The sequence below is a fragment of the Nicotiana tomentosiformis genome, chromosome 3 (genome assembly GCF_000390325.3).
Source record: "Nicotiana tomentosiformis chromosome 3, ASM39032v3, whole genome shotgun sequence".
In the NCBI taxonomy this organism is placed as follows: Eukaryota; Viridiplantae; Streptophyta; class Magnoliopsida; order Solanales; family Solanaceae; genus Nicotiana; species Nicotiana tomentosiformis.
The window spans coordinates 138,391,218-138,406,529 of NC_090814.1; the positions used below are offsets into that span (position 1 = coordinate 138,391,218).

The window sequence follows — 15,312 nt, forward strand, 5'->3', positions numbered from 1 at the left end:
CTACAAGTAATACTCTGAAAGAAATACAAATATCTGAATGAAAGAAAACAGTAGGACATAAAAGGTAGACGGGGACTTCAAGGTCTGTGAACGCCGACAGATCTACCTTGAGTCTCCGGACAACGGACCAATAGAAAAATCTCGATCAACCTGAGCCGGTACCAAAATTTGCACAGAAAGTGCAGAGTGCAGCATTAGTATAACCGACCCCATATACTAGTAAGTGTCGAGCCTAACCTCGGCGAAGTAGTGACGAGGCTAGGACAAGACACCCACATATAACTTAAACAGTATAATCATGCTAGTGGCAACAACAGTGAATAAAAAAATAACGTAAAAATAAAGGGAAGGGGACATACAGTGGGGGAATACAATAGAAAGAGTGAGAATAATGAAAAGACAGAATTAAACCGAAAATCCTTAAATGAATTGAGCAAATAAAACAGCAAAGGAAAACTGCACGGCATCACCCTTCGTGCTTTTACTCTTATCCTCGCCAAATAAATAAATAGAACGACACAGCATCACCTTTCGTGCTTTTACTCTCAACCTCACCAAATAAGTAAATAGAATGGCACGACATCACCCTTCGTACTTTTACTCTCATAATATACACGACATCATCCTTCGTACTTTTACACTCTTCCTCACAATATAAATAATGCATGCACGGCATCACCCTTCGTGCTTTACACTCCTCCTCAAAAATCACAGAATCAATAACAACGGATAGATAAGAGTATCACAAAGAAACTAGTATTTTACCTATAATCAATAGCACAATGTAACCTCAACCTTGAATCAATATTCGAAAGTTACCAAATCTCAGTAAAACCAGATATAAGTCACTCAACATTTCAAGTAACCCGCTAAGCATGGATAATAGAATTTAAGGCTACAAAAAAGACAAGAATAGAATTTCACTCGCATGATATGACTCGACAACGACGCATAGATGCTCGTCACCTCACCTATACATCGTATTTAACAACCAAACACATAGCAAATAAACACATAATACCTATTCCCTCAAGCCAAAGTTAGACACGACACTTACCTTGCTCCGGAAGCCACTTAATTCTAAATCACAGCTTTTCCTTTGGAATTCACCTCCAAACCACTCGTATCAATTCAAAAATGACTAAATAATATCAAATATTGCTAAAGGAATCAATTATATTGCATAAATTAAATTTTCTAAATTTTCCTCCAAAAAGTCGAAAATCGACCCCAGGCCCGCTTGGTCAAAACCCGAGGTTCGGACCCAATATTTATTTACCCATTCACCCTCGAGCCCCGAATATGTAATTGGTTTTGAATTCCGACCTCAAATCGAGGTCTAAATCCTCGAATTTTTGAAATCCCTAATTTCTACCCTAACCCCTAATTCTACCATGAAAACTCTAGATTTTAGGTTGATAATTCAAGAAATGTAATGGGTAATTGAAAGAAAATGATTTAGAATCACTTACCAACACTTTGGGGAAGACAATGACTCTTGAAAACCGCCTCTACCTATTTGGTTCTTGAAAAATATTGAAGAAATGGCTTAAACCCGTGTTTGATTCTGTTTTATGGACTGGGCGACAGTGTTCATCGCGATCGCGTGAACACTGCCGCATTCGTGAAGAGCAGCCTCCTAAGGACTTATGCGATCGCGGGAAGCTTTACGCGTTCGCGAAGGCTTAGCCCGCCTTACCTTCGCGTTTACGTGAAATGGCTCGCGTTCGCGTGGAGCTTCCCCAGGTCCCCTGTCCAGCTTAGCTAGAGCTACGCATTCACGTTCGATCTGTCGTGTTCGCATAGAGCAACTCCCCCCAATGCTCCGCGTTCGCGACCATTGTCTCGCGTTCGCGTAGAGTAAATCCTCCCCCAGCCCAGTTTCCCCTTCGCGATCGCGAGAGTGACTACGCGATCGCGAAGCACAGTATTGGAGACATGAGATACAACAAAAATACCAGATTTTTCTAAGTTCAAAACATCTTGTGCCCTATCCGAAACTCACCCGAGCCCTCGGGGCTCTAAACCAAACATGCACACAAGTCTAAAAATATCATACGGACTTTCTCGCGCTATCCAATCTCCAAAATAACACCTAGAAATACGAATTTAGCACCAAATCAAATGAAACTCTCAAGGACACTTTAAAATTTTTATTTTATAAACTGGACGTCCGAATCACCAAATCAACTCTGTTTCTCACCAAGTCTTAAATATCATAATGAACATGTACCGGGCTCCGAAACCAAAATACGGACCCGGTACTCACAATGCCAAACATCCATCAATTCTTAAAAATAATTAATTTTCACACTTTTAATTTTCATCAAAAATTCATAACTCAAGCTAGGGACCTCCAAATTCGATTCCGGATATACGCCCAAGTCCCATAATTCGATACGGACCCACCGGGACCATTAAAATACGAATTCGGGCCCGTTTACCAAAAATATTGACCGAAGTTAACTAAAATCAACTTTTAAGGCAAAAATTCTTATTTTTATTAGTTTTCAACATAAAATCTTTCCGGAAATATGCCCGAACTATGCACGTAAATCGAGGAGGGTAAAAATAAGATTTTTAAGGCTTACGAGCGCAGATTCGAGTTCTAAAATATAAGATGACCCTTTTGGGTCATCACATCCTCATATATATTTAGCGCTATTATAGATGTCGTCAACAAAAATTTTATATCGGTTCCAACCTCCTTATTTTTCATAAAGACATAACATAGAGATCTCTTCATTCATATATTCAGGTACATGAATATATGATAATGCATTCAACGTAACTTTTTTTCAACTGTTTATCCTGTCTCCCCCCATGTTAGAAAAACTAACTTGTTTCCTCAACTTTGGGAACTCATCTTTGTGTATTATGGTGTTAATCAAAAGATACACCACACATCAATAATAATAAGATGGAATTATTTGGTTCATGAGTCTGAACCACTTGTGAGGGAAGAATGTAATACACTTTCGTATATAACGTATATCAACTGATATAGATAATTTGTTCTCATAAGCAATAGTTTAACTATTAAGTGGAGGCATTCAATAAATCATTTTGCTAAACCAACTGTGATGTAAACCAACTTATCAAGATGAACTGTCTTAAACAGAAAATCTGGAAATTATGCTCTAAATTAAATTATTGAGCAAGTTACCTCACAAACACCAGGTTGCGGGTTAATAATAATTGTATATGTAACCATCTCATAGATGCATCTTATGTGGTATATATGGCAGGTGAATGGGCCCATATTCACCTTTGATAAATTTTAGAATTCAAGGGATTCAATCCCAATTTTAGTTGGTATAATAATCGCGAGAACAAGCAAAACAAGAGAATTCATAAAGAATCTTCTTCAACACTTACCCATGTTAATTCTCATTTATTTTGCGCATCTAAATCAAGATTGCTCAATAGGCCATGCTTGATAAAATTATTTGTATTAGTAAACTTCAGGTTTACATCATGACATGCGCAATTATTAATTAAACTTTCAGTTTACTGCGACATGAGTTTTATATCAATAAACATTCAGTTTACTGTGTCATGTAATTTCGCCATATTTTTATTTGTGTAATACAAATCAGGCAATAAAGCGGATAGTATTCATATATACATATTACTCCACTACAGTTCTAATAATATAAAGATATTAGATCTTCATTATTTATAGTCTCAATATAACCAACAAATTTTGCGAATAGATTACAAACTAAATAAGTTACCAAGTTTCCTTTGACTCTTTTATTGAGTAGCATTGTTTATCTATTCATCATTTCGAGGAAACAAAAAAAACAAATCTATTCATCATTTCAACAATAGCCCAGCGCTAGTTAAAAAAGAAGAAGAGCTATCTAATAATAAGGGAACATGTGGCAATTGTAGTGAAGGACGAGCCCTCTTTGATCCCCCACCCCCAATGTTGGGAAGCTAAGAGTAAGGAACGTGCTGGCACGGTCAGATTATCGAAAAAGGTGGAGAGAGAGCTAAAAGCAGTTGTACAGTTTTCAAATCAGTTTCCCCTTCCCTTTCATCATTTTCACCTTTCCATAACACAAATCCCCCCTTCCTTACCCGCCATGGCCGAGCTCAAAGAAACCTACGCTTGCATACCTTCCACAGAGCGAGGTCGCGGTATTCTCATTTCGGGTGACCCGAAATCCAACTCCATCCTTTACTGTAATGGCCGATCCGTGATTATCCGGTACCTCGATCGCCCGCTCCAAGTAGCCGTTTACGGGGAGCATGCTTATCAGGCTACCGTCGCTCGTTATTCTCCTAACGGTGAGTGGATCGCATCCGCTGACGTTTCTGGTACTGTTCGGATCTGGGGGACCCACAATGATTTTGTTCTTAAGAAAGAGTTTCGGGTCCTATCGGGTCGGATCGATGACCTTCAATGGTCTCCTGATGGATTGCGCATTGTTGCCTCTGGTGATGGCAAGGGCAAATCCCTCGTTCGCGCCTTCATGTTAGTTTCCCCCTTTTTTTTTAACTGCTTCCTAATGGATTCTTACTATGTTCTGAATTGTCCACATATCATTACATTACTTTTATTTAGGAACTAATGCTTTCTGAAAACTTGGTGATTTTACTCGTGGGAAATAAAATTAGAAGCATTTCATTTCAAGTTTGTTAAATATTAAAAAGCTATCAGGACACAGTTGTTCAATCGCGTAATATATTTTGCTGAAAGTACTGCTCCAAAAGGAAAGCACTTTACTAATAGTTGTGATGATATTGCTAATGGCCTGACTTTCGACCCTGAAGCTCTTATATTAATTTTGTTAAGGCAACCTTAAAATTTTCCTTCTAACATTTTTAGCTGCATTTTGGTAAATGTCATGTTTTAAGTGTTGTCTCCTTAGCATAATGTGCGATGCTGTTGACTAGCATGGAGAGCTAAGAGACCAAAGTTTGAAAGGGCTATTATTTGAGCTTATCAATAACAACAACAACGACAAACCTTGTGTAATCCCAAGAGTAGGGTTTGGGGAGGGTAGTGTGTACGCAGACCTTACCCCTACCTTAAGAAGACATAGAGGAGACACTTAAAGACAATAACTGGAAGATGTGACAAAACACAAACATTTCACATCAAGCATAACAATACACATGTAATTATTGTATGTTAGTTTGACCTTTTGATGATTATAATTTTGCCATTTAACTGAGAAGGCCAAACAACGTCATATAGATTAAATGGGAGTCTAAGTCTATGTTTGCCTATTCTTTCTCTGTAGCACTATAACCACGTCTGTGGTTTGAGGCGGCTGGCGGGTAGTTAGGGCATTGTGTGAATTGGAAAAAGAAGAAAGAAACACGTGACAAAGAAATATTTTTTTACCGAACTTCGTGGCGAAGGATTTTGTATATGTGCCTCTTCTAATACCCTTTTAGCGAACGTCGTGGCGAAGGATTTTGTACATGTGCCTCTTCTCTTCATTCTAGTCTAAAACACATTTTAGCACATTTTTAAGTGCCCGTACGTGCTTTATGTCCTAATATTGCTATCTTTGGATATCCAATATCCTTGTTTGATGAACTATCTTGGCAGGTGGGACTCGGGAACAAATGTGGGTGAATTCGATGGCCATTCAAGGAGAGTTTTGAGTTGTGCATTTAAGCCCACAAGACCATTTCGCATAGCCACGTGCGGGGAAGACTTTTTGATGAACTTTTATGAAGGACCCCCATTTAAATTCAAGCTGTCTCACAGGTTCCTTAGCTTTACTGTTATGTTAAATCAGAATAAGTGTCTCTTTTCTTTTTTTAGTTTCAATTCACGGTTATTGTTTTGTCCAAAATGTTTATAGAAACAAGCAGAGAGAAATGAGTTCATCGATAGACTATAAAATAGTAACCAGGAGAGAAGACTGACAATGTCAAAAGAACATTAAGACCTGTCTTTTTCTGAAAATAAATCACTTTTCCATGCTATAATGAGGACCATTGTGGGTCTACCAACTTGGTCTACATGAGAAAGACATTCCTGCAGTTGAGCAGCTTGCATCATGCTTATACCATATATGCCCTTTCTCATCCAACTTTTACAGTACATGTTGCAATGTGGCTTTCATCCCCTGTCTACTGCGTTGTAGAAGTAAGACCAATGTAGCATTTCTAAAGGAAATAAAACAACAGTGATAGTTGCAGTCCAAGTTCAGCCACTTCTGACATGTTCTTATAACAACCCGTCTAACATAAGTATGATTGCCGTCATAGCTAACATGTTGGAAATAGTTGTGATTGAAGTGTCATTGTTCCATGGACCTGCAGGGAGCATTCAAATTTTGTTAATTGTTTGAGGTTCTCTCCAGATGGAAGCAAATTAATCAGTGTAAGCTCTGACAAGAAGGGCATTATCTATGATGCTAAAACAGGAGATATAATTGGAGAGCTGTCATCTGAGGATGGTCATCAAGGAAGCATATATGCCGTTAGTTGGAGTCCTGATAGTAAACAGGTGGTCTTTCTTTCTCCCGTGCTAGGTCAATTTCATTTAATTTCCCTGTTGACCTGGATTTCAATTTATTCCCTTGAGAGTGCTGAGCCACTTGAATATGCCAATAATCACTGTAGTTATTGGCGAGGAGTACGTTATATTACACTATTTTTGTGGCTGGCTTTCTCATGTTGAAAATTCATTATACTCTTCTCCTATTTGGCTAATTCTACGGAATCTTTTTCATCATAATTGCTAAAGGAACCAGCTTGGATGAAAATTAAAATCCGTAGCTTGTCAGTCTACTATCATGGTGCATCTGTCTTTTGTGCACTATTAATGCTTCCTGTTATGAGTATACATTCATGGTCTGATGATTTATATATTTCAGGTACTCACTGTCTCTGCTGACAAGTCAGCAAAAGTATGGGACATATCTGATGATGGAAAAGGGAAAGTTAAAAAGACACTGACTGCTCCCGGTTCAGGTGGAGTTGAGGACATGCTAGTTGGCTGTCTCTGGCAAAATGATCACCTTGTTACTGTTTCTCTTGGTGGAACTATTTCCATATTCTCAGCAAGTGATCTGGAAAAATCCCCCGTGTCATTTTCTGGACACATGAAAAATGTTAATTCCTTAGCTGTCCTCAAAAGTGACCCGAAAATTATGTTGTCTAGCAGTTATGATGGTTTGATTGTTAAATGGATTCAAGGCATTGGATATAGCGGAAAGTTAGAGAGAAAGGTGAATTCTCAAATCAAATGCTTTGCAGTTGTGGAAGGAGAAATTGTGTCCTGTGGATTTGACAATAAGGTGAGTTGTAAGATCTCCTTTTTCTTTTCTTTTATACACATATAAGTAGGTGATTTGTGAATTTTACTTTTTGTGAATAGAAGGCCTCTCACAGATCTGACTAGTGCTTTATTGATGCTATGATTCCATCTGATTCTGTGTGAATTTTTTTTTAAAAGCAAAAGTACTTGCTTTACTCTAATCTTGTAAAGCTAGCTTTAGAATTTGAACAGAGGAGATTCCCTTTATACTTCTGAGAAAGAAAAAAGATTAGAGATTACAACCACTCATCTAAGCATATGTTATTTATCCATTTACAAGATGGGAGTAGTTATTTCTCCATGTGTATGTACCATACCGGTTTATATAACCTTAATTGTTGAAAGATCTAACAGACGGACTATTTCACCGTTTACATTAATTGCACCACTTTTACCATTAATATGATTAGATGATATTCCCAGTTATAGTTGAGTAGATACTTATAATGTGAGATTTCTAAGATCTTTACTTGTTTTATGTGTGATTAGAGTGTAATACTATGGATTTTTATAGTCTTTCCCTGCTTTTCTATGTTCTCTTATTTCTTTGGGCTAACAACAATATGCTCAGACAATTTTGTTAAATCAAAACAAAAGTGGAGTTCCTGGCAACTGTTGGCTATAATCAATATTTTGCTTTTTGATGGGACTTAGATCTGGAGAGTGTCTCTGCTTGGAGATCAATGTGGAGAAGCAAATTCTATAGATGTCGGCAACCAACCTAAGGACTTGAGCCTTGCCCTTAGTTCTCCTGAAGTGACTCTAGTTTCTTTTGATACTGGAGTCATTCTTCTCCGTGGAACAAAAGTGCTGTCAACCATAGACCTCGGGTTCACTGTGACAGCATCTGCTATTTCACCTGATGGAACTGAAGCAATAGTGGGTGGTCAGGATGGTAAACTGCGTTTGTATTCCATCACGGGCGATACTCTCAGTGAAGAAGCTGTCCTTGAAAAACACAGGGGAGCTATTACCGTCATTAGGTACTCTCCAGATGTTTCCATGTTTGCATCAGCAGATGTGAACCGAGAAGCAGTTGTCTGGGACCGTGCATCTCGTGAGGTAATAATTATCATTTTCATAGTCAACATTAGCTATATCATACATTCCGTACCTAATAAAGAGTTTCTGTTTTAAAGGTGAAGCTTAAGAATATGTTATACCATACTGCCCGAATAAATTGCCTGGCCTGGTCACCCGATAACACTATGGTAGCTACTGGATCACTCGACACATGTGTTATCATATATGACATTAGCAAGCCAGCTTCGAACCGAATCACGATTAAAGGAGCTCATTTGGGTGGAGTATATGGACTAGCTTTTACTGATGAACACAGTATAGTGAGTTCTGGCGAGGATGCTTGTGTTCGTGTATGGGGAATAACTCCACAATAATTGAGATCGCTTGATAAGCAATTGAGGAGTTCATATGAGTCGGCCGGAATGCAGTTTGAGCTTTGAAATGTTGGTTGGCCTCAACTTAGGACAGCCCTATGAATGGTGCCACTACTTGTAAACATGGTTATAGGGAAACACCAAGTTAAGAGTTTTCCCGAACGATCATCACACTTCCCTATACACAAGAAGGTACTCTTATTTTCTTAAAGATGTAAAAAAAAATCAAATAGTTCAACTTGGATTTATTTCAACCACGGAAGGCTTCTGTCTGGGTACTGAGACCATAGCAGGCTGTGGAGTTGGGATTTTTGTCTTTGAGCAATCGCAAGACTATTGGCCGCCATTCTCGTTAAATTTGCGTCGTGTTTCTTACATTTGTATGTAATGTATGCATTGATTTTATATAATTTGTCGTTCCAATTATAGGTTTTCGGTTACATTTTAACTTTTTGGTGTTATGATGATGCAAGTGTGATCTTATTGCTCAAGCTTTTATAGGGATTTGCAGTGTTTTGGTCGTATTTGTAAGTTGTGACGTCTTTTCCGTTATGTTGTCCTTTGATTGTGCTTATTCTACACTCTGTTATGTGAGTAGTGATCATATTTCTGCAACCATTGCCACCGTTTATTAATTGAAGGGACTAACAGTTGCATCCTAAGTCATTATTTAGTTCCTCTTTTTTCTTGCATAATGTTTCATGAATTCTAGTATTTTGCGTTAATTTGCTATTGAGGTAGTTTCAAGTTTAAGCTAATCTTTGAGGCACTGAGAAAAGGTCACTCATCCCAAACTTTATTTAAGGGATGAAGTGAACGTTCGTTTTGGAAGACCTAAAAAATATCAGAAATCAAATTTAGTCGCCCAAGAAGGTAAGATTCAGTGTTTTTAACATTAGGTTAAAAATCTATTCTAGTTCACGTGACTGCTTAACAAACAGCCCCACCCTGGGGTCTGAAGATAGCATGTAAGAAAACGACTGGAGTAACAAAAAGACCTCTTTTTCAGCAGGCGTGCGTAGAAATGGACCCAGAGAGTCCTTTCTGTTATGGAATAGACCAAATGGGAATAGTATCCAAAAAACCATATCTCTATTTTAGCCAAGGGACTAATTAATCAATTCTTCTCATTATAGATTTGTTTTACTGTTTGAGCTATTCAACACCAACATGCTAAACGATATATAGTCAGCTCTTAATCTAAAATAGCTACTAGCCTCATCCAATAAGTAAGAAGGTCGAGTCACGTGGAGGGTAAGTGGGAACATAATTGGAAAAAATCTAGTCTTAGAAGAGAGTATATTTCACCAGTTACATGGTAGAAATTATTGAATAAAACTAGGGGTGGTAAAATGGTTTTTAAAAAAAAATAGTTAATCATCCATATTATTCACTAAAAAATGGGTTGGATAATGAACTTTTTAAAAACGGGTCAAATATGGATAAGAACCATATTATCTATTTAGAAAATGGATAACTAATGGGTTTAACTTTTACATTTATAAAACTCTCAAATTGGGGGTTCCTCAAGTTTGAAAGACTAGGAATTATCCCAAAAGTGAATCATATTCATGAAACCATGAATAATATGGTTACCCATATTATCCGTCGGTTAGCCAGTTTCCTATCCGTATTAAATATGGGTCGGGTCAGATAATTTATCTATTTTTTTCGTTATCCATTTTGACCCGACCCGTCCGTTTGCCATCCCAAAATAAAACTAACCTTGAACTTATCAAATTAACAAGGGTATAAGAAAACAAAAATTTCCATTGGATAGCATATGATAAATCTTAAGACCATCCCCCCAAAAAAAAAAAACTCGAAGCTCTAAGGCCAGGTAATTGTTCTAATGAGGGATTTCATCTTCTTGTTCCATATGGTACATGATCAGCACAAAGAACTCTAAGGGTTCGTTTGGTTTGAATACGGTTTATGCCGAGATAAGTTATGTTGGGATTAGTTATCTTGGTATTATTTTTTATCTACTATTTGATATGTTATATTAAAAATGACAATTGCATAATTTCTAAGAAAAAGGTATAAGTTATCCCGACACTAATTATCCCACCCTCTACAAAGTATAAATTATTCCGGTACTAATTTTAATCCCGGGATAACTTATACCAGATTTACTAACTAAACAAAATATTAAGGTGGTATTAAATTTTGATACCAGCATTATACCTTCTTATATCTCATACCAAACGACCCCTAAGTGTCTGTACGCTGTAACCATTAATGGCTTCTGCTTGCAGCACAATATAATTTCTTTATCAATTAATGGACTAAAATTTTACGAACTATCTGGTAATAAGATTTAAATACTAGACGTTAGGGGAAAAATGGCATATGAAAGACGAGCAAGAAAGAAAATTTTACATATAGGTCTGTTTACCCAAAAATCGGATAAAGTTGAATTTATACGTAGTTCTAAGGACACTTGGTATAACTTGGCACAAATCGGAAAGTAAGTAGAAATATATTGAGTATTGACTGTATAAAGAATGAAATACGAACCAAATTGAGTGGAAAATATTTTATGAACAAACAAGATGAATCAATGTACTAAGCCCAAAAAAGAATAATCTCTATATGAATATCAGTATGTTTTTCTCTGTGAATAATATGAGAGTGTAAGAATGCCTTTAATCTTCAATGCCTTACAGAAATAGTAGCTATCCCTCTTATAGTGGATGGATCATACTTTAGATATAATTAAAAATACATAGTGGGGATCCCATGATAGATTAATTTTTTCCTAATTTCCGTCGAGATTCTCTCCCTTAGTGCGGCTGTAACGGCTCTTGTTTCTTGGCTCGATCTTGGTCGGATTTGGTATTGGTCGATTTCCAGATTTAGAGCTCGATATTAACTCTAGCTCGATATTGACTCGAGTTCAATATTGATTCGGGGCTCGGTATCGAATCAGGCTCGATATTGGTCGGTCTTTGGCTCTTAAGCTCGATGACACCGCTTCACTTTATGGTTCGATTGGACTCGAGCTCGGTATTTGATCGGTTCCAGAAATTTGAGCTCGGTAACCTGGCTTCGGATCTCATCCCGATATTACGAAAATGACCTTCGGTCTATTATATTCCAATCTTGACTAATCATACGAAGGTCAAAATCGATTTTGACCGTATACAGATAGTCCCCTCGTTTCTCGGAAAGAATGTGGCGAGAAATAACATGATTTTCCAACGGTATGACTAGATATACACTGACGTTTGCATCGAGCCCGACCATGACGTACGTGATAGATGTCCCGTCGGTACAGTTACCAAGGCATTAAATGCATGCGAGACGATGGTCGGCCATTGCTGATATCGAACCGTCATTGCCAACCCTATAAATAGCTCCTTTTTTTTATTACCATTTTTTACTTTTATATCTCCAATTTCCAAATCTTCTAAGTTCTTCATCCGCAGATCTGTGACCATCACTGCAAATTTCTTCTCAAAACCCTAAATACTTCCGATCTTTGTCCACAAAAATTTAGATGGCCAAAACATTTAAAATCGTTCCGCAAAAAGAGGCTGCTTCTTCATCACGACCCGCCGGTGGAGAGGATGTGGTGGAGCCTTGCCCTGAGGAATTCATTCTGGTAGGATGTTCTACTGTTGATGATTTTAAAATTGAAAAACCTTCTCCGGTACCGGGCCGATGTGAGCCGATATCGAGGTACCAGTGTTCAATTACCGAGAAAGTTCTCGAGAAAGTCATACAAGAATGCAACTGGGATGATAAGCTCGTAGTAGTCCTATCGCATGATGAATCAATTACTACCCACGTGGAAGGGTTCTTAAGTGTTTACTCTTATCCTTTCACATTGGGCCCCTTAGACCCGATCATCGTCGCCTTTTGCAAGAGATATGATGTTACCCTCGGTCAGATCTATCCTTCCTTTTGGAGGATAGTGATCCTTCTCCGATTTTTCTCGAGCAAAATCGAGGGGCGTATCTTCACCCTCGATCACCTTATGCGCTTATATAGTCCCCAACTTTACCGAGGAGGGTTAATCAAGCTTGCTCGCCGAGCAACCAAAGCATCGTTTTCTAGTATAAACGAGACTCGTGATCGAGGTTGGATGAGCCGTTTTATTCGAATCAAAACCTCGGACCTGATTCGTGCCGATGACATGCCGTTTCCTGAGAAATGGAACATGAACCGTGAGTAATCGTTTCACTTTGTTCGTTTTAATTTTGTGACTGCCCTTCATTTTATTGATCCATTTTTCTTTTCTTGTCACAGCCGTAGCTCGGATGCCAGAACCGATTTCGGATCTTAAACAATGGGTTGAAGGTCTGGTGCAGCAGAGACCGTACTCCAAGCGTGCTTGGGTTGAATTATCAAAGGGTATATGGGAGGCCCGAAGCCATGGTAAGTGTCTTTCTCGATTTGTCTGTTATTTGTTCTTCTTTATTCGCTTATCTCCCCTTTTCCCTTTGTAGGACTCGGAAAGGATGTAGTCATGAGGCCCCCATCTGGTAATGAAGAGGTTCCTGCACCGAAGCAGGTTAAAGAAAGGAAGAGAAAAGATGTACCGAGCTCCCTGAGCTTGGAAAAGAAACAACCAGCTAAGAAGTTTCGCAAGTCAAAGGGGGGCTCCGGTGCCATGCCTTCGGAACTGGTTTGCCAATTAAGGGACGTGCCCGAAGAAGGAGAAGAGGATTTAGCCTGTGTATGGGCTAACATTGTGATTCAACAATCTTTCGAATTGGCAGAAGTAAATAAGGGAATCCTAGCCATAATCCCAAAACAAGAAGAAGTCAAGACTATCACGTATCGAGCTAAGATGGTTGAAGGGGAGGCCGAGGGTAGGACTTCTCGGGCAGTAGAAGATATTTCGAGGGATGAACTCAGGATAATTGATATTAGTGGATTTTCGGATGCTATGATCCGAGAGGGCAACATGTTGGAAGGCCAATCCTACGAGGGCATTCAGGAGTCGACTGATATCCATAGTTTTCTGGATGGGCTCGAATCAGATTCCTCGGAGGAGGTTATTGGTTTTAGTGGAATACCGATACCAAAGAAGGCGTCATGGTCGGGTTCGGCTGGGTCTTCATCGGTTCACAAACTGGTGGACCGATTCCCTGCCCCGAGTGTTGATCCCAACCGTAGGCGGAAGATAGTGCTCTCCGTTCCTGAGGATACCCGAATTTTTTCTCCCCTCGTGGGGATTGCCAGTTACCTTCAGTCCTTGGCGACCGAAGAGGATCAATCAGTGATGAATGCGGTGGGGGCCGCCTGTCTTTTCAACGAGGCCCAGCATGCTTTGAATTGGGTAACTCTAATGGCATCTCTGCCGTTTCTTTTATACTTAGAATTGTAGATAATTCTAACATTTTTCCTCATGTTTGTAGGCTTCGGTGTTGCATCACGAGGCCTTCCTCCAAATTCAAGAGGAACATGAGGCTGAGGTTCGGAACCTCACTGAGAAAAGTGACTCTTACAGGCTCCTTAGTGAAAAACTTCGAGCAGATTTGACAGCGGCTCGGGAAGAGCACGAGGAGATGGCTGAGCAGGTATTCCGAATTTTTCATGATAGTGAAGATGAGATGGAGATAACCACTAACGATCTGATTCTACAGGGTCGACGGAGGATCGAGCATATCAGACAACTTAACTCACAGGTAGACAGGCTACTGGCTGAGGCAAAAGAATTTAAAAAAAATATGGATATCCTTGCCTCGAAAAGGGAAGCTATTCAAGCTTAGTTAGAGTTGTCTGATGCCCAACTTTGATCTGCGAAAGAAAATGTCTCGGAACTGATCGAGAAGATGAAAGAGCTTCAGTGTCGGTTGGACTTGGCCACCTCTGATAAAGCAGGCTTGGCCAATGAACTCGAAGTGGCCAGATCTGAGGTCATCGAGGCCAATAAAAGAGCCAACGCTGAAGTGGCTCAGTTCAGGATCGATGTTGAGGTTAATCAAGCCAAAGCTAAGAGCATGGTCGAACACGCTAAATGGCAAGCTCGGAGAGAAGCTCTCGAGGATGTCAGCGCTCAGGGCTTCGATGTTGAGGCCGAGATTGAAGTTGCCAGGGCAGAGGAGAATAAGGCTCGAAGGATGGCCTTTCCTGAGGAAGACTCTGATTGCTCGAGCGAGTATGAAGGCGAGGAAGATGCTGACAACATGGAATTCGATGAAGATCAAGTCATTTAGGACCTTAAGTAGTTGTTGTTTTTTCTTTTGAGGCTAATTTCGGTCTTTGTACAAAGAACTTGTTTTGGGCCGAGTTGCCTTTGTATAAGATTTGTATATATAAAATTTTCTCCTTTTGAAGCAAAATAGCTTTTTAAGCTGATTAGTTCGATTTTGGAATCATTGTTGCCTTCAGGCTTTGTAGGTAGTTTTCCCTTCGCTTATCGGGCTCGAATAGTCTTCAGGCTTAAATAGCCGAATGAGTGTTTGTTCGAACTCGAAATAATGAGCAATCCCTTAGGCTTAGTAGTCGAATGAGGACTTGCTCGAACTTGAAATAAGAATAGCCCTTAATCTTAGTGGTCGAGTGAGGACTTGCTCGAACTCGAAATAAGAATAGCCCTTAGGCTTTAATAGTCGAGTGAGTGATTGCTCGAACTCAAAGTAATGTAGACCATAGGCTTAGTAGTCGAGT

At 39.1% G+C, this 15,312-nt stretch overlaps 1 protein-coding gene across 1 annotated transcript; it reads left to right on the forward strand.

Moving 5' to 3' along the window:
- The first annotated feature begins 3,882 nt into the window (after positions 1-3,882).
- On the forward strand, positions 3,883-9,240 carry LOC104095655 (actin-interacting protein 1-2). Its single transcript, XM_009601824.4, has 6 exons — positions 3,883-4,483; positions 5,570-5,731; positions 6,292-6,478; positions 6,849-7,271; positions 7,946-8,353; positions 8,431-9,240. The coding sequence occupies exons 1-6, from the start codon at positions 4,092-4,094 to the stop codon at positions 8,686-8,688; spliced, it is 1,830 nt and encodes a 609-aa protein (XP_009600119.1). The 5' UTR covers positions 3,883-4,091; the 3' UTR covers positions 8,689-9,240.
- The last annotated feature ends 6,072 nt before the right edge of the window (positions 9,241-15,312 follow it).